The 26905-nt window shown below is 46.2% G+C and overlaps 1 protein-coding gene across 1 annotated transcript; it reads left to right on the forward strand.

Annotated features, from left to right (window-relative positions):
• The first annotated feature begins 1377 nt into the window (after positions 1-1377).
• On the forward strand, positions 1378-25721 carry pi4k2a (phosphatidylinositol 4-kinase type 2 alpha). Its single transcript, XM_055647062.1, has 9 exons — positions 1378-1783; positions 12762-12962; positions 13691-13822; positions 15669-15822; positions 16651-16712; positions 18944-19043; positions 19927-20060; positions 20710-20769; positions 22985-25721. The coding sequence occupies exons 1-9, from the start codon at positions 1412-1414 to the stop codon at positions 23141-23143; spliced, it is 1374 nt and encodes a 457-aa protein (XP_055503037.1). The 5' UTR covers positions 1378-1411; the 3' UTR covers positions 23144-25721.
• The last annotated feature ends 1184 nt before the right edge of the window (positions 25722-26905 follow it).

Consider the following 26905-nt stretch of genomic DNA (forward strand, 5'->3'; position numbering starts at 1 on the left):
CTGTCTTGAAAACATCTAGTGAATTGGCCTCCACTGCCTTCTGTGGCAGATAATACCACAGATTCACAACTTTCTGGGTGAAAAAGGTTTTCCTCACCTCAGTCCTAAATGGCCTATCCCTTATTCTTAAACTGTGACCCCTGGTTCTGGACTCCCCCAACATGGGGAACATTTTTCCAGTATCTAACCTGTCCAATCCCTTAAGAATTTTATATTTCTACAATAATTTCACTTCTCATCCTCCTAAATTCCGGTGAATACAAGCCCAGAATGGGCAAACTCTATATAGGCAGCACCCGTAGTCAGGATTGAAACCGGAACTTTAGCACTGTGAGGCAGCAACTCTACCGCTGCGCCATCCTGCTACCCCTGGTACACAAAACACAATTTACATTATGTTTTCAACACAGTCAAGTCAAGTCGTCAACTTTATTTGTCACATACACATACAAGACGTGCAGTGAAATGAAAGTGTCAATGCCTGCAGAAAGAGGCAATTCTGCCAGTGGAATTACTGTGAAGCAGCAATTTTTGACAAATTCACCATTCGTTCTCGTTAAAACTACCTTTCCGTGAAAATTGTACGAATGAACAGACTTCAGGAAGAAACTGGGCATAAGCAGGATTACTGCAAAGGAATGAGTTTGCATCAGTGGACAGACACAAGGGGGATTAGGAGTTGGGTCGGTGCGGGGGGAGATGGGGTGTGTCTGAGCCCCGCGAGTGTGTGTCCTTTGAGTGCAACGGGAACCAATTTTGCAGGGCCAAAGCGCGGTAACGCAAATGATCCCGGTAAAGCCGGCGGGAGCCCTGGGAAGAGTTCCCACTTCTTTGTAAAGGGAAGAATGCCCTGGAATGTCACAGTTCCGGCGGTGTCTGGTGAAAGGTGGCGGCACAGTGGCACAACGGTAGAGTTGCCGCCTGACAACCTGACTACGGGGTACTGGCTGTACGGAGTTTGTATGTTCTCCCTGTGACCGCGTGGGTTTAATCCGGGTCCACTGTTTCTAAAGACGATTCTAAAGGTGTAGGTTAATTGGCTTTGGTAAAAATTGTAAATTGGATGGACGGCTAGCTCCCAATGATGGGAAAGGTCCTATTGTAATGAAGACCTCCTTTATCTGAAGATCCCATTGAGCAAAGGTCCCATTGATCCCAAGACTTCCTTGATCTGAAGGATGAACAACGTGATTGCCCTGGCCGTCACGTGGGGGTCAGGGGGGCGGGGCTATGCCTGGACAGCATGACATCATCACTGGAAGCTGTCATGACCCCCTGCCGGAAGCAGGAAAGCGGACCGGAAGTTGCTAATAGAACCGGAAGCTGCGCCATCGGTGCGGGCAGTGGAGGGAGGGAGGGAGGGAGACAGTCGGTCGGACCGCTGCTGCTGCTGCCGCCGCTTCGCTGCTCCATGGACGAGACCAGCCCGCTGCGCTCGCCGCTCCAGCCGCCGCCCGACACCTACCTGGCCACGGCGGTCACTGCCAGCCGGGGGGCGGCGGGAGCCGGCGGCGCGGTGCGTGTACCCGCCGCCGCCGCCTCCTCCTCTCCGCCCGGTTCCCCCGGCGGCCGCGGGCACGAGCGCCAGCCGCTGCTGGGCGGGCACTCGCACTGGCACGGGCACGGGCACGGGCACGCGACCGCCGTCCTCAACGAGTTCCCGGACGAGCCCGAGATGGCGGAGGCGCTGCGGCGCGCGGAGCAGGCGCAGGGGTTGGGCGTCCACCCGCAGCGCATCAGCCAGGGCTCCAGCGGCAGCTACTTCATCAGAGACCCACAGGGGGTGAGTACAGGCGGGAGAGAGGGGCTGGGGGCGAGGACAGGGGGGGGAGAGGGGCTGGGGCGAGGGGGGGGGAGAGGGAAGAGGGGGGAGAGAGGGGCCCAGGGGTGTGAAGACGGGGGAGAGAGAGGGGCTGGGGGCGAGGACAGGGGGGGAGAGGGGCCCCAGGGGAGAGAGAGGGGCCCAGGGGGTGAGTAGTGAGGGGGGGGGGGGGGGGGGGGGGGGAAAGGGGGCTGGGGTGAAGACAGGGGGAGAGAGGGGCCCAGGGGGTGAGTACAGGGGGAGAGAGGGGCCCAGGGGGTGAGTACAGGGGGGAGAGAGAGGGGGGGTGAGGACAGGGGGGGGGAGAGGGGCCCAGGGGTGAGTATAAGGGGGGGGGAGGGGGGCTGGGGGTGAAGACAGGGGGGAGAGAGGGGCCCAGGGGGTGAGTATCGGGGGGGGGGAGAGGCTGGGGGTGAAGACAGGGGGAGAGAGGGGGCCCATGGGGGTGAAGACAGGGGGGGGGAGAGAGAGGGGCTGGGGGTGAGGACAGGGGGGGGAGAGGGGCCAGGGGGTGAGTATCGGGGGAGAGAGGGGCCCAGGGGGTGAGTACCGGGGGAGAGAGGGGGGGAGGGGGGTGAGGACCTTGGGGATGAATACAGGGGGGGAAAGGACCCGGGAAAAGTGGGGGTGAGTGGATCCTGGAGGTGAGGACGGGGATAGAGGGGCGCAGTGGGTGAGGACAGGGGGAGAGAGGGGCCCAGGGGGTGAAGACAGGGGGAGAGAGGGGGGCCAGGGGGTGAAGACAGGGGGGGAGAGGGGGCCCAGGGGGTGAAGACAGGGGGGAGAGGGGCCCAGGAGGTGAGGACCCTGGGGATGAATACAGGGGGGGGGGAGGACCCGGGGAAAGTGGGGGTGAGTGGATCCTGGAGGTGAGGACGGGGATAGAGGGGCGCAGTGGGTGAGGACAGGGGGAGAGAGGGGCCCAGGGGGTGAGGGCCCTGGGGGGAGTATAGGGGGGAGAGAGGACCCTGGGGGGTGAGGACCCAGGAGGTGAAGACAGGTGGAGAGAGGACCCAGGGATAGTGTGGGTGAGTGGACCCTGGCGGTGAGTACAGGGGGAGAGAGGACACACAGGGTGAGTACAGGGGGACAGAGAACCTAGGTGTGAGTACAGGGGAGAGGGATGATAACAGAGAGAGAGAGAGGGCAGAGAGGAAATGGGCAGCTACTTCACTAGGGTGTGGGAGAGGAGACGGGGACGGGGGGCAATTTCATAAGTGACACTCGCTGTGAGTACCAGGGAAGAGAGGGAGGAGTGAGAGACGGAAGTGAGGGGGAGAGGTTCAGTTACTTCATCAGAGACCCCCCGGGGGATGTTGGGAGAGTGGGGGAGCGATAGTGGGAACTATTTCATCAGAGACTCCCATGGGATGAGTGGGGACGGGGGAAGAGATGAATAGGAGAGTGGGGGGAGTGTGGCAGCTACTTCCATAGATACCCCCAGAGAAAGGGGAGAGGTTGGGGGCAGGGAGGGAGGACAGTGGCTCCTGAGTTACAAGTAGCTCTGTGTTGCCCCATAAATCAGGGGGTCCTCGTGGTTAATTGTAGTTGCCAGTTTCCAAAGCTGCTCTCTCAAGCAGCCTCCTGCAGTGAATTTGCCTTGGTTCTTAAGAAACAATGGTGTCTGATTACAGTGGGAGGCTTTGTTGCTAAAAGGTTTTGTTTTCAAGGCTGGTCTTCGATTTAATAACATTTATTAAATTGAATATTTTATTGGGATGTATCACCGTGGTTTTGGAACTGCTCCATCCAGGACTGCAATGAATTGCAGATAATTGTGGAAGCAGCCCAGACCATCACACACTTCACGCTGCCTCGGCAAGGCCACCAGCATAATCAAGGACCAGTCTCACTCCGGTCGCTCTCTCTTCTCTCCTCTCCCATCAGGCAGGACGTACAGGAGTTTGAAAATGCACACTTCCAGATTTAGAGACAGTTTCTTCCCGGCTGTTATCAGGCAACTGAACCGTCCTCTCACCAGAGTGGTCCTGACCTACCATCTACTCTATTGGAGACATTCGAACAATAGAAATGAACTTTACTGCAATTTATCTTACACTAAACATTATTCCCTTTATCCAGTATCCGTACTCTGCGGACAGTTTGATTGTAATCATGTATAGTCTTTCTGCTGACTGGCTAGCATGGAACAAAACAGCTTTTCACTCTACCTCGGTGCACATGGCAATAATAACGTAACCTGGAGGTTGTTCTTGTGTGTGGGAGTCCACAGAAAGAGCATTCATAGCATGCGGAGGGGCAGTATATTAGAATTACAGTCACTGCTCAATGAATGAAACTGAATGGAATCTCTGTGCAGTTTATTGCATCTTGACCGTGACTGATTCCCTCAATGAGACCAAAGTAGTCCCTGCATCTGCTTCATTAAGTGAGGCATGGAGCCTGTTAATAAACTGACTTTATGCATTTAGTTTTAGGTTATTATAATCATGTGTACCGAGGTACAGTGAAAAGCTTTGTTTTGCGTGCTACCCAGTCAAAGAAAAGTCTGTCCATGAATACAACCAAGTCATCCACAGTGCCCAGATAAAGGATATAACATTTAGTGCAAGATATAACATTAGAGTCTGATTAAAGATAGTTCAAAAGTCTCCAATGAGATAGATGGGAGGTCAGGACCACTCTCTAGCTGATGATAGGATGGTTCAATTGTCCGACCAGAGCTGGGAAAAACTTCCTGAATCTGAAGTTGTGCGTTTTCATACTTATGTACTTCTTGCCTGATATGAGAGGAGAGAAGAAGGTCTGGGGTGAGACTCATCCTTCATTCTCCTGGTGGCCTTGCCGAGGCAGCGTGTAGAGTAGATGGACTCAATGGAAGGGATGCATTGTTTCAAACGTTCTACGTTCAAGAAAATACACCAGCCTCAAATAAATTCAAAGTTTCAGGGACAGGGGGATGTCAGCTGGTCAATAGAGAGAGGAAAACGGTTAATGACTCGGGTCAAAAACTCTGCATGAGCATGCAAAAGGAAAACAATTTTAATCTAGGTGGCAGAGAGGTGGGGAAGGCAAGTCACAGTACTGAGGCAGAGCATTTGTCCTGAAATATTAACTTTCTCTCTTCACTAAGGGTGTCTGGCCCGAGTATTTTCCCGAGTTTACTGATTTTATTTGAGTTCCAGCATCTGCAATTTTTGTAACTTTTAATACATCTGCCCAATGAGAGGTCTAGGCACTTGTTTTAGATCAAGTCTAGGGTCAAGTGTTTTACTGTCATATGTACTGAAACGGAACAATGAAATTCATACGCAGCAGCACAATAGTTTTGTAAATACATACTCAATAGATAATTTAATAAGCAACCAATGTTCAATTAATAAAAACAAAACAATATCGTGTAAAAACAAAACAAAGCCCACAGTCCTTGGTGCAACCCATGCAGTTTGGAGTTCATAGTTTAGTTAACTGTGCATTGAGGTACAGTGATAAACATTTGTTGTGTGCTAACCAGTCAGCGAAGAGACTATACTTGATTACAATGTAACCATCCACACTGTACAGATACAGAATAAAGGGAATAACAGGGTAAAGTCCAGTAAAGATAGTCCAAGGGTCTTTAATGAGGTAGATCGTAGCTCATGGTCACTCTTCAGTTGATGGCAGGATGTTTCGGTTGCCTGATGGCAGCTGGGAAGAAACTGTTCAATAGTGTTCGTAGTGTTCAGTAGCCTGATGCTTGTTTGGAAGAAGCTGTTCCTGAACCTTGACATTTCAGTTTTCAGACTCCAATACCTACTTGCTGTGGGCAGGGGTGAAATGAGAGCATGGCCGGGATACTGTGGGTCTTACGAATATAAGATCTACTTGAGTTCTCTTGTCCATTTGCAGGGCAATAACTAGTGTAAGAAGTCAGTGAGTTCTAGAGATACATCGTCTCAACAAGTCTGTGCCGACCATCAATCTCCTCGTCCACTAGTTCTATCCTACACACTAGGGACGATTTCCAGAAACCAATTAACTTACAAACCTGCACGTCTTTGGAGTGTGGGCGGAAACCGGTGCACCTGGAAGAAACCCATGCGGTCACGGGGAGAAGGTACATACTCTGTACTGACAGCTCCCGAGGTCAGGATTGAACCTGGGTCTCTGGTGCTGTGAGGCAGCAACTCTACCGCTGTGCCACTGAGTTATCTGCTCCGTATTTACTCCTGTCTGAAAATGATAGAAGCTGATGCACACGAGGCAACTGTGCAAATGTTTAGCTTGTGCCTCATTGTTCTTTGGGTTGCTTTATCTGTGCTAGAATGCTGGAAACCCTGATAAACAAGGATTAAAAATCAAATGCGTGACAACGAGTCACTGCAAAACTAATCTAAACCATGAGCTGCTGAAATAAAATGACTCGTGTAGGAGTAACTCAGTGGGTCAGGCAGCATCTCCGGAGAACATGGATAGGGGAGGTTTCGGGTCGGGACTGTCCTTCCTGAAATGTCACCTATCCATGCTCTCCAGAGATGCTGCTTCACTCGAGTTACATCAGCGTTTTGTGTCCTTCTGTAAACCAGCGTCTACAGTTCATTTTTCTACACTTCTCTTGAATTGTTCCACTCAGGGTGAAAATATCTAGAGACGTGAAGGCACTGTTTTAAGGTGAAAGAGGCAAGGTTTAAAGGGATGAGCGGGGCAAGTCTTTTTTCACAGAGGGTGCTTGATGCCTGGAATGCACCGCCTGGGGTGGTGGTGGAGGCAGATACAATAGTAACATCTCAACGGCTTTTAGATAGGCACCTGGAAGTACAGGAAATGGAGAAATATGGATAATTCCCGGGATGGTGGGACTGTCATACGTTGAAAGAATGGAGCGGCTGGGCTTGTGTACTCTGGAATTTAGAAGGTTGAGAGGGGATCTTATTGAAACGTATAAGATTATTAAGGGATTGGACACGCTAGAGGCAGGAAACGTGTTCCCGATGTTGGGGGGATTCAAGAACCAGGGGCCACAGTTTAAGAATTGGGGGTAGGCCATTTAGAATGGAGATAAGGAAAATCTTTTTCACTCGGAGAGTTGTGAATCTGTGGAATTCTCTGCCTCAGAAGGCAGTGGAGACCAATTCTCTGGATGCTTTCAAGAGAGAGTTGGATAGAGCTCTTAAAGATTGCGGAGTCAGGGGATATGGTGAGAAGGCAGGAACGGGGTACTGATTATGGCCTACTCGTGCACCTATTGTCTTTTGTTTGATGTGCAGACAGGAGATGGTTTAACTTGAAATCATCTTCAGCACAGACCCTGTGGACTGAATGGTGTTGCATTCTTCCATGTGCTATTAGTAGAATCCAACAAAACTGCTCTTGACCTCCCCACCCACAAATTATTGAAAATAAAGTATTATTTTGTTTTGATTAATAGCTCTACCTCAGGCTTAACTTCTTGACTAACATTTTTGGATTGTGGTATAAATTTCCGCAGCCTCCCTCCCCGATGAATTAGTGCCATCGTCATTGTGCTTATTTCCAATTCAGTCTTGCTGTTTGGTTTGACCCTTGAAACTCTCTTCCCTACTTTTGTTGCTTCAAGTATAACACTGGAAGGATTGGATAGCATATTCTTCCATCTTCTACCCTATCAAACATGAAGTTATCCAAAATTCTGCTGTTTCATTCCTAACCTGCATGCATCCAGCAATCCTCAGATCAATTACATGCACAGTGTCCTAAGCAGGTCCTATACATCTACATATCACTTCTCGGCTTCCTATGCTCCAGGGGGAAAAAAAGACCCAGCCTAGTCGACTTCTCCAACTCGAAGCTACCAGTTCCAGTATCATCCTTATCAAATATTTTCATGGCCTTTCCAGTTTAATGACATTCTTTCTGTAGCAAGGCAACCAGAACTGTACACACAACTCCAAATGTGGCATACCAACATCTTGTATAGTTGAAACATGACTCCTGCACTCAATATCTAGATCATAAGGCAAGTATTGCACATACCTACACCACCAACGATGCGGAAAAGATTTACGAGAATGTTGACAGGACTTTAAGGCCTGAGCTATCGGGAACGGTTGAGCAGGCTTGTACTTTATTACCTGGAGCGCAGGGGGATGAGGGGTGATCTTGTCCAGGTGTACAAGATCATGAGAGGAACAGATGGGGTTAATTCACAGTCCTTTACCCAGAATAGGATTATTGAGAACCAGAGGACATAGGTTTAAGGTGAGGGGGGAAAGATTTATTAGGGACCTGAGGGCAAACGTTTTTGCACAAAGGGTGGTGGGTGTATGGAACGAGCTTCCAGAGGAAGCACCATCACAATGTTTAAGATACATTTAGACAGGTACAGTGATAGGATAGGTTTAGAGGGATATGGACCAAACGCAGGTAGGTGAGACCAGTGTAGATGAGCATGTTGGTCAGCGTGGGTAAGTTGGGTCGAAAAGCCTGTTTTCAAGGTATATGACTGCACCCCTTGGCCCCCTCTGTTCTACAACAAATCTCCAAGGCACTTTGCTTTGAGTAATGCGCTCCTTAGCACTAGATTTCTTGGGAATAGGCATGCGTGAGTCACTAAACATAGAACAGTAGAGCACAAGAACAAACCCTTCGGCCCACTTGCATGTGGCAAACATGATGCCTAGACCAGCACTTATTTACCTGCACATAACTTGTATCCCTCCATTCCCTGCAGAGCCATGGGCCTATTCAAAAGGCTTTTTAATGCCACTGATATATCTGCCTCAACCACCACCCTTGTCAGCAGGTTCTAGACACCCACCACCCTCTTTAAAAAAGAAAAAGCCCCACACATCTCCTTTAAACTTTGCCCCTCACCTTAAAGCTACGTCCTCTAGTATTTTTCCATCCGAAGAAAAAGGTTCTGACTGACTATGCTATCTATGACTCATATATTTGACATTCTTCTATCAGGTCACTGTGCAACCACCAGCGATCCAGAGAAAACGATCCAAGTCTGTCCAAACTCTCCCTGTAAATAATGCCCTCAAATCCATGCATCATATCTGGTGAAACTCGTCTCCACCCTCTCCAAAACTTCCAAATCCTGTTATGGGGCGACCAGAACTGCATGCAATACTCCAAATGGGGCCTAACCAAAGTCTTATGAAATGCATCATGACTTCCTGATTCTTATACTCAATACTCCGACCTATGGAAACAAGCATGCCAAATGCTTTAGTGTTACTTTGTATATTTGCAGTGGAGTTCCCCACCACTTTTGATTTCACTTAGTGCAGGACAGTGGTGCAGCGGTAGAGTTGCTACCTCCGCGCTAGAGACACTGGTTCGATTCTGACTATGGGTGTTGTCTGGAAGGAGATTATACATTCTCCATGGGAACATGTGAGTTTGCTCCGGGTGCTCTGGATTCCTCCCACACTCCAAACATGTGTACCAAAGGTGTACAGTTTTGTACATTAATTGTCCCTAGTGTGTGGGATAAAACTAGTGCAAGGGTGATCATTGACTGATCTAGTGGGTTGAAACTAGTGGGGGGGGGGGGGGGGGGGGGGGGAAATGAGGAATGGTGTCCATTGTTGCTGATTGTTCACTATAACTGAGTATGGGATTATTGAGTAATCGAGTATCATTGTATAAGTAGTAGAAACAAGGAACTGCAGATGTATGTTCCGCGAGGAAGTGGCCGGGATGTGGTGCAGACTGGTGGTGGCGTCTGGGGCCTGGTGATGAAGGTCGGACGGTCTGTCCGTTATCACCAAAATCTGTTAGAAAGAAGTCTGTAATAACATGGGTTTACTTTAATGACTTCCTGAGCTTTATTCAAAAGATAGTCACAAAATACTGGAGTAACTCAGCGGGTTGAGCATCATCACTGGAGAAAAGGAATAGGTACCGTTTAGTGTCGAAACCCTTCAGTCCGGGGGGCAGGCCAGGGGCAGGGCGGGCAATAGAGATATGAAAAGGTTCAGAACAAATCAGAGGCGGCACTGATGACCAAGGAATGGTAGAGCCCATAATGGTCTGTTGTTGGCTAAATTAAATTTTGTTTCCAGTGCAGCCCTTTACAAGTTCTCAAATTATAGGAGTAGAATGAGGCCATTCGGCCCATCAAATCCACTCCACCATTCATTCATGGCTGATCTCTGCCTCCTAATCCCATTTTCCAGTCTTCTCCCCATAACCCGTGACACCCATTCTAATCAAGAATTTGTCTATCTCTGCCTTAGAACTATATACTGGTTTGGCCTCCACAACCCTCTGTGGTAATGAGTTCCACAGATTAACTACCCTCTGACTAAAGAAGTTCCACCTCGCCTCCTTTCTAAAAGAGCGCCCATTAATTCTGAGGCTATGGCCCCCGGTCCGAGACTCTCCCACCAGTGGAACCATCCTTTCCACATTCACTCTATGCCTCTATCTTCCTCAGGCAAGGTTTATTACTCTGGCTGAAAGATTCTGCTGTAATGATGAGCCTCTTCATGCAAGTTTATTCTTGTTATTTGCATACCACCATTTCATGAAGAATGGCTTTTCCCAAGAGTGCCATATGCTCTCACTTCTGCACACAAGCTGTGACCAGGGTTAATGCGTGGTTCCCAGTAGTAAGATGAGAACAAATGTAGATGAGAATACTGTCTAATACTGTCTCTGCCTTCAGCTGTCTGAGGAGGAGAAACGCCCTGAGCAAAGGAGACGATGGCCAGAAGGTTAAGCAGAGATTAATAGACTCTTGGTTAATATGGGCATCAGAAGTTACAGGGAGAAGGCAGGAGAATGAGGTCAAGAGGGAAAAATAGATCAGCCATGATTGAATGGTGAAGCTGACGATGGGCCAAATGGCGTAATTCTGTTCCCATAACTTAAGAACTTTTGAATGCTCAGAATAAAAGGACACATCTTCAAAATGGAGATGAAGAGGAATTTATTTTTTGGCCAGAGGGTGGTGAATCTGGAATTCATTGCCACAGGCACTGTGGAGGCTGTCATTAGGCATTTTTAAATCGGAGATTGATTGGTTGTTGATTAGTCAGGGTGTCAAAGGTTACGGGGAGAAGGCAGGAGAATGGGGTCTAATGGGGTTTCCATGTTGTATCCCTAAACACTCTGTCTATTGTCGGGAAAGATACCACCAGTCCTTCTATTGGACTCTTAGTTGGCTTTTTTCACATACAAAAACTATAAAACCCAAGTAAACATTTTCTGCACTCTATCTTCCCCTTAGCTCTACATATTGTATGTGAGTTTGACAGATGTATTTATGTATAGTATATCTGATTGGATAGCATTGAAAACAAAGCGTTTCACTGTACGTGACAAGAATAAACCTAAACCATATGTTTCCATTGTCACCGAGTGTGATCGGGTGATCGATGGTCGGCGTGGGCTCAGTCGACTGAAAGGCCTGTCCCATACTGTATTTTCCAATCAATCACCGGGAAAATGTAGTTGGAGAATGGTCTCGGAGTAAAGGCTGGAGCTCAGTAGCAGGGCGATAGACACAAAATGCTAGTCTCAACCTGAAAATTCACCTATTCCTTATCTCCAGAGATGTTGCCTAACTCACTGAGTTACTCCAGCATTTTGTGTCTATCTTCGGTGTAAGATCTGCAGTTCCTTCCTACACAGCCAGTAACAGGGTGGTCGTGTTTAAAATAAAATGAGTGTGTGAATGAAAGGGTTTGTGACTCAGTGTGAAGAAGGGCCTCGACCCGAAGTGTCACCTGTCCATGTTGAGAGGCGTGCTCCGGAGATGCTGCCTGACCCGCTGAGTTACTCCAGCATTTTGTATCTTTTGTGTAATTTGATTTCATTTTATTGAACGAGCCATCTTGCCAAGCTATCTTGTGGTCGGTGCATATCTGGCTTAATGGGTTGAGGCTGGGCTTGGTTTCACAGCTGATTGCTGTTTGGTGCACTGGGTTCCCTTGTCTCTGCCAAGAAGTGGATTCCTGAATGTGCAAGTCATTGTTAGTGCTGGCGAGGCAAGAATGCCCCCTCATTACATTTTATTTAAATTTATTTTTTGCAATTAACCCTAAGTGGGATCAAAGTTATGCATTGAAATTTTTTTTTGGCATGGTTTATTATTGCCGCATTGCATAAATGCATTGAGAAACCTTGTTTTGTGTACGAAGGAACTGCAGATGCTGGTTTACACCGAAGATAGACCCAAGGTGCTGAAGTAACTCAGTGGGTCAGACAGCAGCTCTGAATGAAAAGGGTGGGTGATGTTTTGGTTCTGAACTCGTATGAAGAAGTGTCCCGAACCGAAACGTCACCCACCCATCCTTTTTCTCCAGAGATGCTCCTAACCCGCTGAGTTACTCCAGAACTTTGTGCCCTATCTCCTTCAGATGGATATATGCCAGAGGGGGTAGTTGAGGCAGGTATTGTAACAGCATTTAAAATACATTTGGATTGGTACATGGATAGGAGAGGTTTCGAGGGATATTGGCCAAACGTGGGCAGCTGGGACTAGAGTAGATAGGACATCGTGGGCAAGTTGAACCAAAGGGCCTGTTTCTGTGCTGTGTGACTATATGATGTGCATATTTATGCTAATTCTTTTGTAGTATTTGGAATGTGGGAGGATACTGGAGCACCCGGAGGAAACGCATGCGGTCATGGAGGGAACATACAAACTCCATACCAGACGTGTTCATACAGATCAGGATCAAACCTGGGTCTCAGGCGCTGTAAGGCAGCAACTCTACCGTGGCATCACCATGCCTAGGTTTAGAGGGATATGGGCCAAATGCAGGTAGCTGCGACTAGAGTAGATGGGACATCTTGGTCGGTGTAGACGTGTTGAGCTGAAGGCCGTGTTTCTGTGCTGTATGACTATGACATTCATATTTGGTCTAATCCTTTTGCACTGAATCAATTATTAATATCGGCTCATTGAAAACACCGTGTAGAAAGATTGTCACTTGTAGTTTCTTGATCTGTTCAAATACTGGGAACATTTCTGACAGGGCTGTTTTCTCTCTACCTACAGAAGATCATAGGTGTTTTTAAACCTAAAAACGAGGAGCCATACGGACACCTGAACCCCAAGTGGACCAAATGGCTGCAGAAACTGTGCTGTCCGTGTTGTTTTGGCAGAGACTGTCTCGTTCTCAATCAGGGTTATCTCTCAGAGGCTGGGGCAAGCTTGGTGGACCAGAAACTGGGGCTGAATATCGTACCAAGGACTAAGGTAGGTCTTTGCATTGTGTGCATGTACTCTTTGCTGTTTTAACCTTATTTTCCCTCTGTCCTCAAAGAGACCTACAGCGTGCAAACTGGCCCTTCAGAGCAACTTGCCCATGCCATCTAACGTGTCCCATCCACACTGGTCCCACCTGCCTGCGCTTGGCCTACATCCCTCTAAACCTATCCACGTACCTGTTTCTTAAACGTTGCGAAAGCACCTGCCTCAACTACCTTCTCCAGCAGCTTGTTCCATACACCCACAACCCCATGTGTAAAAAAAGTTACCCTTCGGGTTCCTATTAAATCTTTCCGTCCTCACACTAAAACTATGTCCTCTAATTCTCAATTCCCCAACTCTGTGGGTTTACCCTATCTATTCCTCTCATTACTTTGTACACCTGTCTAAGATCATCCCTCATCCACCTGCACTCCAAGTCCTAGCCTGCTCAACCTCTCTCTATAGCTCAAGCCCTCTAGACCTGGTAACACTTCTCTGAACCCTTTCAAGCTTTTTGACAACATCGTGTATGGTAATATCTGATGTGAGCCCCCAGCCCATTCAACAGCGCCATTCCTTTCCTCCATTTGTCGCCATCTTGAAGCCAATTTTCCATGACTTTGTTGAAAGGTGGTGTGGAGAAAAGAGGACAAATGTTCCCAAAAACCACACTGAGCGCGGATTGAAAATTGAGGTCACCTACTGCTTCTAACGCCCGTTCTCCCTTTCTCCAGGTAGTACATTTAGCAAGCGAAACTTTCAACTACAGTGCGATTGACAGAGTGAAATCCCGGGGTAAGAAACTGGCTCTCGAGAAAGTGCCAAAAGTAGGGCAACGGTTTCATCGGGTAGGCCTACCACCCAAGGTACAAACCTCTGATTACTGCTGATATTTTACCTTCCCGGTTGTTGTTTACGCTTTCTGCAATCAAACAACACGATTATTTTGTTTTAACTTTTCACACACGTTACCTCTGAAAGCAGATTGTCACGTTTATGCGATAAGAAGGAACTGCAGCTGCTGGTTTATACCAAAGGTAGATTTATTGAAAGATAGATAAACCTAAGGGCGCACAGTGGCATAGCGGTAGAATTGCTGCCTCACAGCGCCAGAGACCTTCGTTCGATCCTGACTATGGGAGCCGTCTGTACAGAGTTTGTACGGTCTCCCCATGACTACGTTGGGTTTCTCCGGGTGCTCTAATTTCCTCCCATATCTCCAAAGACATACAGGTTTGCAGGTTAATTGCTTTGGTAGAAATTGTAAGTTATCCATAGTAGGTGTAGGATAGTGTAAGTGTACGGGGATCACTGGTCCTGTGCTGTACAGTTCTAGGCACCAGGTATGATGGGGTACAGGTACAATGAAAATCGTGCCACAGCGGCATCATAGGGATAGATATTCAGACAACACAAAAACCTAAACTACACATTATTCATAAATTACACAAATTCTGCAAGATTGTTTTTAAAAAAAAAGGCAGACTGCAAAAAGCAAACGTCAGTGCAAAGCACATAATTTCAATAAAAGTCGACTGGAAAGACAATGGTGTTCTACAAACCCCATTTCCAACTGATTTGATGCCATGATTGCAAGTACATCAAACATTGATATTTAACTTTTTTATTCTAACGTTTTCCAGTTCAGCAACCTGCAAATCAGCTATTCTAGCTAACTGTGTATTTTTAACTGTTTGCTATGCCATTAACAGTCATGTTTCCATTTCCCCATCCTCTTCCTCGCATCTCCCAAATAACTTTCTCAAAACGTATCTCTTTAACCGGGAGGAAACAAGAGAATCAACCTATTCTAGCATACTGATCAGTTCCTACTTTTTTTTCTATCAATTTCCACTTTAAAAACACCCAATGACTTGGCCTCCACAATGACTTGCAAATAATTCCACAGATTCTGTTCTGTTGTTTTGCACAATCCCGCAGGCATTGCCACTTTCATTTCACTGTACATCTTGTATGTTAACTTGACTTGTGATTCACCACCCTCTACTCCACTATTCAATCTTGGCTGATCTATTTTTTAATCTCAACCCCATTCTCTTGCCTTTACCCCGTAACCTTAGACGCCCTTCCTAATCAAGAATGACTTGTCTTCCACAGCCATCTGGGGCAATGAATTCCATAGATCCGCCACCCTCTAGCTAAAAAGAAAATTCCTCTACATCTCCATTTTGAACGTGTATCCTTTTATTCTGAGCATTCTGAATTTACAATGCATTTCTAATTGTTTTTGCTGTGCTATTAACAGACATGTTTCCATTTCCACACCCTCTATCCCTCGCCTCTCCAAAATAACCTTGAAGCCATTTTCTTTAGCCCACTTAAGGTGGGGAAATTACTACTGGCCAGCAACTGCTGCTGATCGTTTGGAAATATTTTCCCAGCTCCCAGGGTGGTGCAGCGGTAGAGTTGCTGCTGTACAGCACCAGAGACCCATGTTTGATCCTGACTATGGGTGCTGTCTGGACAGAGTTTTTACGTTCTTTGTCTGTGACAGTGTGGGTTTTCTATGGGCGCTCCGGTTTCCTCCCACATCCCAAAGAGGTGCAGGTTTGTAGGTTAATTGGCTTTGGGTGATTGCTGGTCTGTGCTGACTCGGTGGGCCGAAGTTCCTGTTTCTGCGCTATATCTCTAAACTAAACTTCTAACGTTAACTTGAAGTGAAACAAGTTTCCCCAATTCTTTTCTACATAGGTTGGTTCCTTCCAGCTGTTTGTTGAAGGCTATAGAGATGCGGATTACTGGTTACGCAGGTTTGAGGCAGAGCCTTTACCCGACAAGACCAACCAGCAGCTGCAGATGCAGTTCGAGAGGCTGGTAGTCCTGGACTACATCATCAGAAACACAGGTCTGTCCTTTTTCCATTGCTACAACTCTGTGATTACCTCGAAGATAGACCCAAAATGTTGGAGTACCACAGCAGGACAGGCAGTATTTCTGGAGAGAAGGAATGGGTGGCGTTTTGGGTCAAGACCCTTCTTCAGACTGATTACCTCTTTCGATTTAGATTTATTATTGTCATCAAAGTTTGGGCTAGTTTAGAGATATAACGTGGAATTCGGCCCTTCAGCTTACCGAGTTTGCGCCGACCAGCGATCGCCCACACACAAGTTCTATCTGACACGCATGGGGCAATTTACAGGAGCCGAATAACCTACAAACCTACGCACAGAAGGCATCCAAGATCAGGATGGAACCCGGGTCTATGGCAGCAACTCAGCAGGTCAGCCAGCTCCTCTGGAGAACATGGATAGGTGACATTTCGGGTTGGGACCCATCTTCAGATTGATTGTAGTGGGAGTTTATAGGTTTAGTTCAGAGATATAGTGTGGAAACAGGCCCTTCGGCCCATATACTAGTTCTACGCTACACACTAGGGGCAATTTACAGAAGGACACTGGATGGCTCGATTGTAATTATGTATTGTCTTTCCGCGGACTTGTTAGCATGCAACAAAAGCTTTTTATTGTACCTTGGTACACGTGACAATAAACTAAACTATCCAGATTCCAGTTGTTTCATTCACACTGAATGAACTGAATAATGGCTCCTTCCCAAAGAAGGAAATTCTCCGAGATGTTAATATTTAAAGATGATAAGCAAATTATAAACTGGCTATGCCTGGTGGGAAGGAGAATACATCGACTTTATCACAGCGATCTCTTTTTCTTTACAGATCGAGGTAATGATAACTGGCTGATTAAATACGACTGCCCTATGGATGGAGCCAGCACGAAGGTGAGTTGGGTTTTATTTTGTCTTCAAAGTTAAAACCCGGTCTTTTTGCATGCTGTACATAAAACTTAACAATAGAAGAAGCATTCAACTCGCTTATCAATACATCGTTTACACCTTTAAAAAGGATATGAGGAGGAATTTCTTTAGTCAGAGGGTGGTGAATCTGTGGAATACATTGCCTCAGACAGCTGTGGAGGCCAATTTTGAGGCGGAAATTCTTGATTGGATCGGGTGTCGGGGGTTATGGGGAGAAGGCAGGGAAATGGGGCTGAGAGGCAACGATAGTTAAGCCATGATTGAATGGCGGAGTAGACGATGGGCTGAATGGCCTCATTCTGCTCTGAGAACTTATGAACTCCTCTTAATCCTTTGATCAGTACGGAAATAGGCCCTTCAGCCCAACTCGTCCGTGCCGATCAAGATGCCCCATCCAAGCTAGACCCGTCAGCAGCTAGAGAGCAGTCATGATACCATCTACCTCATTGGAAACCTTCGCAGCAGAAGTGGCTTTTCACATGACAATATACTGAACTACCCAGAAAACTAAAACATGTATGTCAGTTGCTTGTTAATGCAAAATGCTACGGGTGACCATTCCTTCTTTCCAGAGTCGCTGCCTGTCCCGCTCCAGGTTTAAACAGAGCGCTGTCAGTTTAACGCGTGGGAATTTAAACGAAGAGCTGTCTGCTACAGCGCTATGGGTTCTAAAAATAGCACTACCAGCTGGAGCGCCATGGGCTTTACACATAGCGCTATGGCCACAGCGCTGTGGGTCACAGACTGTTCAGGAAAATTCTCGTATAACAATGAGTCTTAGGAATTCTCTTTCTCAGTGAAAGTTGAACCTTTGATTATTTTTCAGGCAGTGGTAGAATTCTGGATAAGCCTAGTGGTGAAAGGTTACCAGTGGGATTGCAGTTACATTGGGATTTGCCTTGATTTTACAGAATGGTGGATGGGCTCAAGAGGGAGAGAGGGAGGGGTGGAGAGAAGGAGAGGAGAGGGAGAAAGAGGGAGGGAATACGAGATGGAGGGAGGAAAAATGGAAGGAGAGAGGGAGGGTGAGAAAGAGGGATGGAGGGAGGGAGAGGGAGGCTTCCAAAATGGCTTCTACATCATCATCTGGTGCTAAAAGCAGGAAGCAGCCGTTCAAACAGCAGTATTTATAGAGATGGCAATGAATGTAAAGTACGTAGAAGACGTGTCAATTCGTTGCAAAGTTATGCATTCTTGTACTCTTACATGGGTATGACTACACATAAAACTTTTTTTCCAACAAAATGGCACCATGTAAAAATACTGATTTCCTCAGCAAAATACTGATTTTCAGGTACTAGAATACAGAAATGCTCTGTCAAAGATTTGCAGCTCTGTTTATGTGCAGGCATATAAGCAATGGTCTTGCGTCATTTACGGCACAGGCATTATCGGCCGAAGGGTGCTGTTTAGTTTAGAGATACAGACTGGAAACTGGCCCTTTGGCCCACAAAGTCTGTGCTGACCAGCTCTATCTGTCTGTGAACTCAGCCCGTTGGTTGAACTCAAACCTACACGTCGTTGGAATGTGGGAGGAAACCGGAGCACCCGGAGAAAACCCGCAGGGAGAAGGTGCAAAACTCCGTACAGGCAGCACCCATAGTCAGGATTGAACCCTCCAGTGTTGTAAGGCAGCAACTCTACTGCTGTGACACTGTGCCACCCTATACTGTTCTATGAGCATGTTTCACCTCTGATCGGGATCTCCAGCCTTGGAGGTGATCACAATTGTCAGCTCAGTGCCACCAGCCTGAATAGAGTAACAGGTTTATTTAAAAAGCTATGATAAACACACAGTTTTGGAGTAACTCAGTGGGTCAGGCAGCATCTCTGGTGAAACATAATAGGTGATGATTCGGATTGAGACTTTTCTTCTGACTGATAGTCCGGGGAGAGGGAAACTAGAGGTGGTTCGAACTTCTAAATACCTTTAGTTTCCCTCTTCCCCCAACTCTCAGTTTGAAGAAGGGCCTCGACCCGAAACGTCACCTATTCATTTTCTCCAGAGATGCTCCCTGACCTGCTGATTTACTCCAGCACTTTGTGTGTAATCTTTGGTGTAAGCCAGCATCTGCAGTTCCTTCCTACATAATAAAAGTGGTGCCCCTCTTATTGTGTAACATATTTAAAGGGACATTTGAAAGTGGGCTAAACTTTTGACATTTCTAAAGCATCTGTTGTGTGTTTCCTTCCAGGACCCTGACTGGGTGGTGGTGAAGGATCCTATAATAAAGATTGCAGCCATAGACAACGGATTGGCATTCCCTCTGAAGCACCCAGACTCGTGGCGGGCATGTGAGTAAAACCCAGCTGAAACAGAATAATATCAGCCGTATTAATGTGGGGAGTTTCATTTTGAACTTGAGTTGATTTTGGATAGTTGCACCGGCTTTGACGTCTGTGGTTAACTGAAGCAAAAAACCTATGGAAGAAGTTGAACGGTATTGATGTAACCCTGAAATTAGTGTCGGTCATTTGATCAGAAGTGAGGTGTTAATTTTTCATGTATTAAGTTATTGAAAGGGGCAGTACAGTGGCGCAGCGGAAGAGTTGTTGCCTCACAGCACCAGAGACCCAGGTTCGATCCAGACTACAGGTGCTGTCGCTCTCATGAACTTATGAACTCCTCTTAATCCAAGGCCATTGCTCATATTTTATGTATGGAGTTTGTACGTTCTTCCTGTGACCGTGTGGGTTATTCCTGGGTGCTCCTTTTTCCTCTCGCATTCCAAGGACGTGCAGATTTGTGGGTTAATTGGCTTCTGTAAATTGTCTTCTATCCTAATGTGAATAGAACAAGTGTATTGGTGCTCGTTGGTTGGTGCGGACTTGAAGGGCTGTTTTCACGCTGTATCCCTATACTTTCATGCATTTGTTTTTGAATTCTGATTACATTGCCAGTGTAATTATGAAGGCCATTGCTCATATTTTATGTAAATGTACGACTTGTCCGTGGTAGCGTGAGGTGTAAATGGAGTAATTGGAAGAGAGTTTGGTTTGTGTGATGCATCCACAATTCTCTGCAATTTCTTTTGCTCTTGATGGAGCTGTTCCCAAACCGTGCTGCGATGCATCCCGATAACATGCTTCTACGGCACATCTGTAGAGGTTGGTGTGAGTTGTGTAAGAGAACATTGGTAAGACGTGAAGGCTAAGGAAGATGTACTTTTATCCTTAGATCCTTTCTACTGGGCCTGGTTACCTCAAGCAAAGACACCATTTTCGCAGGAAATTAAGGACCTTGTTCTTCCGAAGATTTCAGATCCAAACTTCATCAAAGATCTCGAAGAGGATCTTTATGAGCTCTTCAAGGTTAATAGCTATTCCTTACTAAAGCAAATCTGTATTTTACCTGTGTGGTGGCAAGGGCAATGCTTAGGTTAGCAGTGACTACTCGCAATAGAGTGAATGCACATGGTTTATTCTATTTAGTGGTAAGATGGGGAAGCTGGGTTCAATTCTGACTACAGGTGCTGATTGTGCAGAGCTTATACATGGGTAGGTGACGTTTTGTGTCCGGACCATTCATCCACTTCAATCACATGTGCTTTAATGTTCATTTCCTCCATATTTCTCCCTGTGGCCGCCTGGATTTTTACCGGGTGCTCCGGTTTCCTCTCGCCTCCCAAAGAAGCGTTGTTTTTTTTTAGGTTAATTGGCTTCAGTAAAATTGTACAATTGTCCCAAGTGTGTAAGATAGTGCTGGTGTACTGCATGGACTCAGTGGGCCAAAGGGTTTGTTTCTACGCTGTATCTCCAAAGTAATATAAAACAAAAGTGTCATTTTGTGAACAGCCAGCAGGTCCTTGTTTCTACTGCTAGTTTTAGATGATTCTCTATAGAGTCTGTGGTTTATGAATTCATGTCAGTAGGATTCCACGGCAATAAGTTTAGTTTTTGTTCTGCTGGGTGCAGGGTGTGAGGGGTTTGTACTAATTTAAAATGTCATTTCTTTTTGCAGAAAGATCCAGGTTTTGATCGAGGACAGTTCCACAAGCAAATATCTGTCATGAGAGGGCAGGTGAGGCACTGGTTGAATGTTCTTGGATTGTTTATACAGGTCCACTTGGTAACTCCTATAATCTGGACAAAATTCAGATAGCGCACTTGAAATCCCCCCTGGTAGGCCCCCGAACGTATGGCACCTGGCCTGGTTGAGGCGGCCGATCCAGTTTAATTTAGTTTAGTTTGTTTAATTTAGTTTATTGTCTGACGTGTACCGAAGTACAGTGAAAAGCTTTTTTTGTTGCATCCCATCCAATCAGCAGAAAGACTATACATGATTAAAATCAGGCCGTCCACAGAGTACAGATACAGGATTAAGGGAATTACATTTAGTGGAAGATAAAGTCCGATTAAAGGTAGACACAAAATGCTGGAGTAACTCAGCGGGACAGGCAGCATCTCTGGAGAGATGGAATGGGTGACGTTTCTGGTCGAGGCTCTTCTTCAGACACACAATGGTCTGAGTGTCTCCAATGAGGTAGCTCAGGACTGCTCTAGTTTGTGAGAGGATGGTTCAGTTGCCTGATAACAGCGGTGAATAAACTGTCTCTGAATCTGGAGGTGTACGGTTTTACACTTCTGCACCTTCTTGCCTGATGGGTGAGGGGCGAAGAGGGGGTGAGACTGGTCCTTGATTATTCAGGTTCGTAATCCAACTCACGGAACTACCTGAAATTTTAACATATTGTGTAAAAATATTATATAAATCATACCTGAAACTCGTCAAGAACAAAACCGGCACATTTTGTTTAAATATGACAAATTTCCAATTTTCTGAGTAGTAATTGTCCAGTCAATGCACCTTTGACATTGAGGTCGGACACAAATTAACCAATACCGCGCTTTGTTTTATGGCCGCTAGGCAGCAAGGACTCTGGAATCATGGCTGCCTCATTAGATCAATAGCAATAGCAAGGTTTCCAAGGATAAAGGTAATGCTAACCTTGCTGATCATTTTGTTTTTCCATTAATTTATCTTTATGAAGTTATGATGTGAACTGTTAAATAAAAATGATAAATAACAAATGTACAGCTAGGGTTAGGATTGGGGTCGGGATTGGGGTCAGGGTCGGTCAGTCAGGCTTGTCGGTAGGCTGATGGATGCTGCGAGGAGCCGGTCGGGCAGTTGGTAAGCCAGTGAGTGCTGCGAGGGGTCGGTCGGGTTGTCGGCTGGCCGGTGTTGCAGTGAGTGAGCGGGCGGACTGACGGAGCCGGCGCTATGAGCGTGCTAAAGGTGGCCCGGGCGGAGTGCTGCTCCCCGCCATCATCACCACGACGATCCAGAAGGGCATGTTGGCCGAGGTGGACGTGCTGCGGTCCACATGTACGGAGCCCGCAGCCGGTCCCAAAGCGGCTCCAGCTCCAGCGTGTGCAGCTCTGGAAGGGGGGGGGCGAGTTAGGGTTAGTATTTTTCTCTCAGTGGAAGATGCCTTGGCCTTTGCGCAGCCTGGCACTGCCCCAGTCCCACTATGGCCGTGACCCACACTCTGCACACTGGCAGTCAGTGGGGTTCCGTAAACGGGGGAACCCACAGGAACTGCCCTCACCCATTAATTAGGCTGGTTCAGGAGCTGGACCTCTGCGGCAGTCTCATTCAAATAACACACACAATTATATTAATTATATTATTTTTATATAATATAATTATACATAATTATATATGATTACAGTCATATTCACGTCATTATATATATATATATATATATATATATGTGTGTGTATATATATGTATGTATATATATATATATATATGTGTGTGTGTGTATATATATATATATATATGTGTGTGTGTGTGTGTATATATATATATATATATATATATATACACACACACACACACACACACCACACACACACACACACAACACCACACATATATGTGTACTGTATTTTTAAATTACACGGATCTCATTTTCTAATTACATGTGCAATCTTTTTCTAATTAATGGCACTGGCACGACGAGTTATGACTTCTCAATTATATTTTATCTAAATCTGTGCAAAATTTCATATAGTTCCGAGACATGGGTCACAAAAGTTTATTTCTAGATATTTTTGATGCTCGGCCCACAGCCTAATGGCCCATGCTGCGATTTATCCCATTAAAATGCTTTCTGCGGCTCATTTGTGTTTTAAAAAAAATGTGATTTATCTCTGCTATTGTACGCAGTCTGATGTGACGTTTGTTTTCTCCCCTACTCCTTCTTCCTCCTCCCCATCCCGATCCCAAGATCTTGAACCTCACACAGGCTTTGAAGGATGGGAAGTCGCCACTGCTACTCATCCACATCCCGCCGGTCATCGTCGAGACGACTCGGAGCCACCATCGGAGCAACGACTTGTACACACAGAGCTTCCAGAGCAGGAAACCCTTCTTCACGTGGTGGTAGCGTGGCCGCAGAGAGGGAGAGCCATCCTGCGAACATAGTGATTGAAGGTCCTGACCGTTCTCGTCTCCTTCACCCTCAGTGGGTTTGTGTCACTACTTGCAGAGCGAGAGGGGCCCGCTTTGTGCGTTGCCCCGTGTATGACCATTGCACAAGATGTCACTACGTCCCTACAAAATGGTGTACGTGGGGGAATTCTTCTGGATTTGCACTTAATTCAAGTACCCTTCCCCGAATGGTTCCATCATTCCTCTACACCCACTGGAATTGATGCTGCTGCTTCTATTGAGCTAATTTGTGATGCTTTAGGCGCAGTCTCTCTCCGCTGTCTTAACTCTCTCCTATTTACTGAGCCCCGGAACTGCAGTTTGGTTTGCACTATTAATGGTTTTGGTTCAAATTGCAACCAGGCGCACTTCACGGTGAATGTATGGCCGTGCTGAAAATGGAACAATCTGCTATGTTCATCGTCCTTCCCAATCCACCTGGCAGCGCGTTCCTGCTTTGAAAAGATATCAAGAGATCTGCGGTTACCAGAAGCAATCGTGCCATCGTGCTTTGAACAAAAATCTGTGAGGAGGGACGTGACTTAATGTTCGTTCGATTGGGATGGGTCGCCGCGGAGAGGAGAAAGGGCATGATAATTACTCCCATCCGCTCACCACAGCCTTGCCGCAGTCTGAATACCCTGGCGGGATCGAAACCTTCCTCGCTGCAGACTTCATCCTCTAACCTACGGCATGAGTCTGCACTTCTGTAGATAACTCCCCTCCCTCTCCTGCTCTCCTCCCTGACCTCCTGCTCCCCTACATTACACCTGTTTAAGTAGGGGAAGGAAGGGGTGTGCATGTGAAATGGCATTCAGTCTACATAGTTCGATTGATCATGAACAAGAAATAACTGCAATCAGAAGCCAATATAGCATGTATACAAACATGCATGTATATATATCTATATTAAAAAAAACAAGCCAAAAATAATTGTTAATGCAAACATTTTGCACCAGGGTCTTGTAGCTGCCTGCTATTTCCAGTGCACCACCTCTTGGCATTATTGGTTTTAATCTTGCTGTGACTCAAGTATGCTCAGCAGATTCATGTTCAGGTTGCTAATATTCCACTTTGCTGATCTTTCTGCCTTTATTTCCTCTCCCAAACAAAGTTATTTCTCTGGAGCAGTGATGGCAGAGTGAAAGGAGGTGGTGCTGGTCTTTGAAACGGTCTGCTTCCTTGGTTCCCAGTTGTCAGACTGAGGAGAGGAGTGTCTTTCCTCTTGATTCCCCATGCTTCCTGCCTTCACATATGGTACAGTGGGGAAAGCAAGCTGTTGGGTCAGAGGGCAAGGGGACTGTGTTGAGAGGCAGGTGATGTCCCATTTAGGTCATGTATTCCCCTTGGAATGGGCAACTTGCTTCATCTCTGAAATTGGGCACATACGCAGCAAGGTTTAAAGATTCTCTCTGATTTGCTGCATTATGATCACCCACATAATGAGAGGAGGTAACAGCCTCTGATTCGTTCTTTTTATTAAAATGGTTAATATGAGAAATAAGCTGCTTGAAATACAAACTCGGACCTTTAGAGCCAGATTCCTGATTAGATCGAGCAATTGGCTGATTTACAAATGGATCTACTTAAAAATTGAATGGATGGCCCTCATCTCTCCTGTGGTGAATCTGATGTTCTCTGATTCCAGGCATGCAGAAACTACCTTGTAGCTCTTAACTTTGTCATCCCCTGACTAAGAGACAGCAGAATTAAAATGGTGTCCAAGTTATCCTTTGGTACGTTCAAGATTGAAACGCAAGCGTGCAGTAAAATAATAATTGCTTCAGTAGCTGTAATGCCCAGACTGGGTTGCGTCTGCTTCTAACACTAAATCCTGCGGTTTTTTAGACCCTGCTCCTAATTATTATTGGAGTAGAGGGAGGGTTGAGGTGTGCAACACGCTTTGTAAATTTGTACTGATGGTGAGCCATCATCGAGGCTGTTCAACATTTGAAAGGTTCTAACGTCCTCTGAAGTTTTATTTAACAATCGTTTACAGAAGCGAGGTGGTCTCGGATGTGAAAGGAGTCAACGTGCTCCGACATCACAGCTATAGATCCTGGTGTCTTGCTCAATTACTAAAACATGGTGCAACAATAGCTTGGCTTGAGTGAGTGGGATCACAATACAACTTTACATATCAGCAAATATCTCTCCATCCATCTTCGTCACCAGAAACCTTTGCAAGAATTGCAGATGCTACTTACAAAAAGCGACACAAAGTATCGGAGTAACGCAGCGGGTCAGGCAGCATCTCTGGCGAACATGGATAGGTGTTGTTTCGGGTGGGAATTCTTCATTGAAGACCCTTTCAGACCCAAAACGTCACCAATTCATATTATCCAGATATGCTGCCTGATGTGCTGCGTTACTCCAGCACTTTGTCTCTTTTTTTGTAAACCATCATCTGCAGTCTCCTCCATCTTTGAATTAGATACTTTTGACGATCCTTTGGCATAGAAACCCCCTTCCCCATTCTTTTTATTCATCTTATGTCTTTTAACATTTTTTCCAAAATCTTGTGTAAAAAAACAGATGCTGGTTTACAAAACAAAGACAAAGTGCTGGAGTAACTCAGCGGGTCAGGCAACATCTCTGGAGGACACGGATAAGTCTAAAGACGGGTCGATCTGAGGAGCGGCATAGCGGTAGAGATGCTACCTCACAGTGCCAGTATATGAACCTGAAACGCCACCTACTCACGTTCTACAGAGATGCTGCCTGACCTGCCGAGTTACTTGCTTTGTGACTTCCTTTGCATCCATTTTGTGTCAACAGCGAGTAAAACTTTATGGAATGCGGTCAGTCCTACCTTGAGTACACGTGGGTACTTTTAAGGAAGGAAAGCTATTTAGTTGATAAATGTGACTTTATGTTGGTGTTACAAGCTTGTCTGCCACTCTCTCCCAACTCTGAGGTGGAAGAGAACTTAGGTTTGTTTTTTTAGGGAGGAGATGGGATATCTAAAATGAGCACGTAATGCTCCTGGGTCCTGCTACGTCCCGCCATCTTATTTTGACTTATTTTGAAACTTAATTTAATAATAAAATGGGAGAATTGGGCAGTAAAGTAAGAACGGCTAGTTGCTACCACAACAAACGTGCTGAGATTCAGGAACGGCAGTGGAGAATTCAAGTTGCCTATTTGCAACTGAACATTATTTTCCCACGGCCCGGTCGGTCACTCCTCTTGCCGGTAAAGGTTGTGAACTTCGCCAAGTTCATCTACTATCATCTCGAATGTCCAAGATTTTGCCTTGTTTATTAATACATTTTTAAGCAGAGGTTAATTAATACCCCGAGCTAAATCTGACCATAGCCTCATCTACTCGGTATGTGTTCTGGCCAAGTCGGCTGTTCATTCACCAGGTGAATTTATTTTGCACTGGGGCTAAGTTATCAACAAAACGTCACTGAATTAATAGGCTTTAATTTATTTCCTTACACAATCATTTAATGTGTATAAAGTGTACAACAGTAGCTTTAACCTGGGTTGATTTTGTTGAGCTACGCAAGTGATGGAATGGTGGTGGTGTGTTGTTTGGGGTATCCTTTACACTTTGCTTACTGTTTTCTTGCAGCGTTCGGTGCCAAGTGGAGCTAGTTAGCTATTGTGAAGAATAATTATCTGGCTTCTATCTACACATTGGGCAAAGGTTAAGTGTACAACTTTTGATTCATTCCTGGGGGGAGGTATTTGAAACGTGAATGGAAAATCC

The sequence above is a fragment of the Leucoraja erinacea genome, chromosome 15 (genome assembly GCF_028641065.1).
Source record: "Leucoraja erinacea ecotype New England chromosome 15, Leri_hhj_1, whole genome shotgun sequence".
Lineage (NCBI taxonomy): Eukaryota > Metazoa > Chordata > Chondrichthyes > Rajiformes > Rajidae > Leucoraja > Leucoraja erinaceus.